At 35.4% G+C, this 6,000-nt stretch overlaps 1 protein-coding gene across 2 annotated transcripts in view; it reads right to left on the reverse strand.

Annotated features, from left to right (window-relative positions):
* LOC120637038 (cyclic nucleotide-gated cation channel beta-3-like) overlaps positions 1-4,073 on the reverse strand; it is a 30,534-nt gene extending 26,461 nt beyond the window's left edge. The window contains exon 1 of one of the 2 annotated variants that reach the window (XM_039908631.1): positions 4,016-4,073. In XM_039908631.1, the coding sequence (XP_039764565.1) occupies positions 4,016-4,051 (36 nt within the window). In that variant the 5' untranslated portion in view covers positions 4,052-4,073. Of the gene's footprint in view, positions 1-68; positions 190-4,015 lie in introns of those variants that run through there. The other variant, XM_039908632.1, reaches the window with a different exon arrangement.
* Positions 4,074-6,000: the final 1,927 nt, after the last annotated feature.

Here is a 6,000-nt window from a genome sequence, read left to right on the forward strand (position 1 = left end):
ATTGAACGGAACTTAAGCAGAGCGACGAGTAAACAATCGGAAACTCTATCAAAATAGCGAAAACTCACCACGTCTACTTTTATTTCCATTTTTCAATCACATCTTATCATTTCACACTTTATTTATATAGTACGGTATCACTACAAAAACTTTTGAACAATCAGCGGTTAGTTTATGGGGGAAATATTTTGTAAGAATTTTCCGAACACGTCCGCTCAATGCCCCGTTGGAACACCTACTTGCCTACTTTACTACTCGGTTCCCGGTAAGGGAAAACTAAGGGCGTATGCATGAGTGCGTCGAACACGAATTACTAGACTGATCCACTCGATTAATGTTACCATACAAAATTAAAGAATAATCGATTATAATAGAATAAAGCGTGATAGCGCATTGGGTAGGAGCTGGACTTCACTTTCGGGGGGCCGAGTTCGAATTCCCGCACGCACCTCTAGGTTTTCTAAGTTATGTGATTTTTAAGTTATTAAAATAAAACTTGCTTTAAGGGTGAAGGAAAATATCGTGGGCAAACCTGCATTCCTGCGAGTTCTACTTAATGTTCTCATTGTGGGAGAAGACCCACCCGTGTGCTGTAGTGGGCCGGTAATGGGTTTATGTGATGATGATGGTGATGATGATGAATAATTAACGCGAACGCGTTTATCTCAGCAACTTTTGTTTAGAATTGGAAAATGTTTTTTGTGTGGGATTGTCCCTTTATCGAAGATGAATGTAGGCTTTATAACAACACGCTATGACCAATAGGAGCGGAGGACATGGGCGTACCAAGCTTCTGGTACACGGTGAGGCAAGTAAGATATTTTGAAAGCAGATCTTCCGCAGCTGTTTTGTTAAAAACAACTGAGGGCCCTCTTTAATCTGAAGCCAAAACGGTATTTTTATTTCTTTTTTAATTTTTTCTGTCTGTCTGTCTCTTGGCCGCTTTACATTTTTTACGTTCATAAATTATCATATTATATATAAGTTTGGTTATTAGTTGCGCGTTGGTCGTAAACGCCCCCCGTAGGTACGCGGCCTTACGTACACACTAATAACAGGTTCGAGGGTTGTCCTTAGTATATAGACATACAGTTTTACCTGTACTATCGGCCATGGGGTGATATTATGGCACACGATTTTTTTTTTAAATCGTTTTCGTCTCGTCTGTCTGGTTATCTGCTCTTTGGACTTTAACAACTTGTCTGTTTGATTGTCAGTACTAAAAATAGCCAATAGGTACGCACTACGCAGCCTTACGTACGTACACACTATAAAAGGTTAAAGGGTTGTAGTACATAGACATATATAGACATATTATGGGTCACGATAATTTTTAACACGTTTTTTGTTTATTTGTTTTTTCTTCTTTCGTTTGGCTGTTCGGTTCGATTTTTAAGGTGACTTTTATGATAATGCAATAATATCTAGCTTTCTTGTCTGTATGGCTGCTAGTCTGTATTAAAAAGTAGAAAATAAATAATTAAGTAAATACGGTTTTTTAACGGACTAATAAGTGCCAAAAAACTTTAAATTAGCGAGCTTTATATCGAGCCTTAACCGCTGAATTAGCGTTAAAAAAATCTAAAATAAGGTATAAAAAATATTGAAATAAACCTTCGAAAGAAAATTTTTTGATTCGTCGTAGCCCTTCAACCCATATTGAATCAGCGTTGTGGGTCTAAGCGCTATCCGCTCTCTATCTATGCCGATGTGACATTGAGGGTTTTAATGGAATTGCATCGTTTGTCTAGGGGTTAGCGTGTTTGGCTGATGATAACAAGGGCTTCGGTTCGATTCCCGGGTGGCGTAAAATATATATAAAAATGGCAAGAATTTCCACCTATTTGGAGTAAGGGACTTGCTATCCATCTAAAATATAATAGGAAATATTAAAATGCCGCTTGTTCAGATTATTTTAACTTCGTTAAATACTCTTCCTGACGACCTCCCTGACGCAACTGTGAGCGCTGTGAATTTGATTAGGTCCAGGGTTCGATTCCCGGCTAGGGGGCAATTTGGGAATTCATAATTTCTGAATTTTCTCTGGTCTGGTCTAGTGGGACTTTGGTCGTGCCTAGTTACCACCCTACCGACAAAGACGTGCCGCTAAGCGATTTAGTGTTCCGGTGCGATGACACGTGGAAACCGATTAGGTGTATGACTACCTTAATCCCTAACAGGCCCGCCACCATCTTAGACTGCATCGTCACTTACTACCAGGTAACTGCCAAAAGTTGTAGTGGAATAAAAAAACACTAGTTTACCCGTGCAACTTCGTCTGCACCAAATCGGTTATAACCGGAAAACACGAATAAAATGACATTTTCTAAAAATGAATCCTAGCTAGATCGATTTATCGCCTATATACTAAATTTCACGAAATTCTAATTATATATATACAAGAATTGCTCGTTTTAAGATATAAGATATACAAGAATTGCTCGTAAGATATAAGATATAATATACGTGAAAACAGTCCTAGCTAAAATCAGTACCTTTTCATTTTAGGTTCCTTTCTACCGCTAAATGCGAATGAAAAAGCTATTTCAATGGTTTATAGCTCATTACTTGAAGTTTGAACAACCTTTCACGTAGGTTTACTACTGTGCCATAAAGCTGTGGTCCTTATACTTTGTAATTAAAACGTTTTTCTAATGAACATTAAGGTTTCGAAGATACAGGAAAATACTCCATTCTGTCTAAAATTTTTATTACTATTGGATAGAAGCAGGCATTACTTTGCGGAATTCCATGATATATTGTGAAAATTAAGCTTAATTTGCCATACTCAACAACTCTTAACAATTATTCATTGTAAAGTCAACATCTCATGAGGATGCTCCGGTTTCGGAGCGAAACGTGCGTAGAGGGTACGTTGCCGAACATCTGTTCGGTGTGGGGTATAAGGATTAAAGAAATTATAAATTACACCACACAGATTCTTCTGCTTTTCGCAAAGTATAGCAAATTAAGCTTAATTTTCATATATATAATACTAGCTGTCGCCCGCGTTCTTCGTCCGCGTTTATTATGGCTTTTAAAGATCCCGCGAGAGTCGTATTTTCCTGAGAATAACATTTGTCTATGTTACTCTCTGTCCTTTGAATTAACTCTGTGACAAAAATAAACTTGAATCGTGGTTGCTTAGTTAGGGCGTTAAAGAAGTACCAACAAACGCATTTATAATATACAACATTATCATCACATCAACCCATTACCAGCCCACTACAGAGCACGGGTCTTTTCCCAAAATGAGAAAGGGTTAAGACCACCACGCTGGCCCAGTGCGGATTGGTGGACACCACGCACCTTTGAGAACACTATTTAGATGTCTCAGGCATGCAGGTTTTCCTCTCGATGTTTTCCTTCACCGTTGAAGCAAGTGATATTTTAATTACTTAAAACGCACATAACTTAGAAAAGTGAAGTCGAGCTCCTATCCAATGCGCTATCACAGCTTCATTTATTAATAATGTTAGTTAGGATAAATTGACTGTATTCGATTTTAATAAGTATGCGACGTGGTAATTTGAAAATGCTCTTTATTAAATAACTAAGAAAAACGTCTTTCAAATATTCCTTCTGCACGGGTGCAATGATAACTTTATTACAAAAAACGGATAAAAAGTACAGGATGAAATAAACATAATTAAAAAGCAAACCGATCGCGACCTTATCACTAATACTAATAGTGATATCTTCCAGGGCCCAGGCTACCTTTCCGAACGGAGCCAGTGGGACACTTGAGAGGCGGGAGATGTCAACAATACAAACATCCAGTTTACACACTAATACCTACTAACTACTACTAATACTAATAGTATGTAAGTGTATATTTTTCACCCGACTGCGAAATAAGGTAATTAGAATATTTACCCAAGAGTTTTATTTTTATTTATGTATACCTAAAAATAGCACCTAACGGAATAAGTAAAGATACTTTCTGAAATGTAAAAAAACATAAGCAAATAAAAAAATAGATACTAGAGGTATACTCAATGGAATTTTCACTTACCCTTCGCCGTAGCTTCAGCCTATACAGAATCGTCATTGTTGATTTATACTTATCTTCATTTATTAAAATTAAAATCTCGAGTACCAATAAATATATATTTTTTCAATATTTTTTTTAATTACTAATGCTAGATTTCAAAAATTTTAACTCTATAACAGCCGTCTATTTATCATCAAAGTTCTTCATTGCAACTGTAAGCTGACTATAGACTACAGAGACTATTTCATTCCACCGGTCAATAATTTATTAGGTGCGAGACTTGGTGTAAATATTTATTTACTTTGGTATGATGAGATGTTTGAACATGGAATTGTCTGAAAGATTAAGCGATGAAACGCCGTGATGAAAGCGCTGAAAATGTTCCATCAGCCCTGTTTAGAAAAAACTTTTTTCACGAAGACGCTTGAAAAGCTCTAACGAGAATATTGAAAACTGAATCGGCAATGCGATTTGACTGATTCGCACATGCGCGCTATGGAGAGTAGAGATAAGGAGAGTCATCTTATATGGGAGAAAAGTTGAAAAAGTGTCCAGTTGTATGCGCTAAATAACAGTTCAAAAATCCTCCACAATGGCGCTGGTGGATGCACAGGGTATGGTATGAATGTAGCAATCGTAGATGAATTAAAGTATGCCGAGTTAAAAAATTTAATGTCATTATCGACTAAAGTAGTTAATTATTGAGAATTTCAACAACTTACGTTGTACAAAATATTGTGGTAAATATAACCTTACTTCCTTGTTTATTTTTCAAGCCTACTCTAACAATATTTGGTTTGGCGCTTCTTTTAAGAGTTACCTTGATGCAAATGTGGCGCCATCCTAATTTAATACATTTTGACGACACTTTTTTCAAATACACAGATGACTCTCCTTACCTCTACCCTCCATAGTTTCACCGATCAATCTCCTTCGTGCCTTCTTCATCTACAAGACATTGGCGAAGTACCTTGTGCCCAGTTGGCACAGACAAAAGCCATAAACAAGAATTGAATTGAATTGAACAGTTACAGTATAAAGTTAAAAGATAGTTAAAAGTATCGCGTCTTGTCATTTAACATTATTGAATTTTGACATTTTATGTTTAGCTTCTGCGATTACTGTGATGATTTGATTTTTGAAAACAATAAACAAAAACAGTAGTAAATAATAAGTAGTTTTAACAACTTTTTCGGAGTTCTTTATTCATCAAGTATTAATTATTGAAAGTGAATATTTATCATTGATCACAAAAAAAGACTAGGGAGTTTCATTTACATATATATTTTATTATGAAAGTAGTTTAGCTCTTTGGCGAAAATTAGTTTCTATAATAGATATAGGTACGTAAAAAACTTTTCTGATTCCTTAACGCAAAGTAAACGAAACTTTATAAATCAAAGAACAGAGTATACATATTTAATATACACATTTAATATGTATTTATTCTTTTTTATTATTATAGGATATAAAATATACTTACAAAACTTGTTGCGTTGGAATGCCTTTTATTTGGAGATTTATGAAGAACTCCCAATAAAGGCAATATATTATATATATATAGTAGGTATCTACCTACCTAATTTTGGAATGGGGAAATGCTCAAAGTTAAAATCATAAAGAATTCTAAAATACAATGATTTTATACTTTTCTGTAGGATTTATTATACTGAACTTTACTAAACGAACAAGCCATTTTATTTTTCTCTGTTTATTTTAATCAAATTTAAATATTGTATGGTTGGATTTTTCAGAAAAAGAGCAAGTTGCTTCTTAACAGTTTAATGAACTGCTGGAATTTCTGAACGAGCACCAGAATTGACAAGAGGGCAGCAAACTGTTGACCCCCTATGTTAAGTAAAGATTCAATGAAGGCGCTTATGCGGTTAAAAGTGAAACATCAGAGGTGATAATAAAACAAAAGAGGCGATAATTCACAACTGAGATATCTTTAAGTACCAATAGTTGCTATGTACTCAATAGTGGTATAGTGTAACTAGTGGCAT

This window comes from Pararge aegeria, chromosome 3, assembly GCF_905163445.1.
Source record: "Pararge aegeria chromosome 3, ilParAegt1.1, whole genome shotgun sequence".
Taxonomy (NCBI): domain Eukaryota; kingdom Metazoa; phylum Arthropoda; class Insecta; order Lepidoptera; family Nymphalidae; genus Pararge; species Pararge aegeria.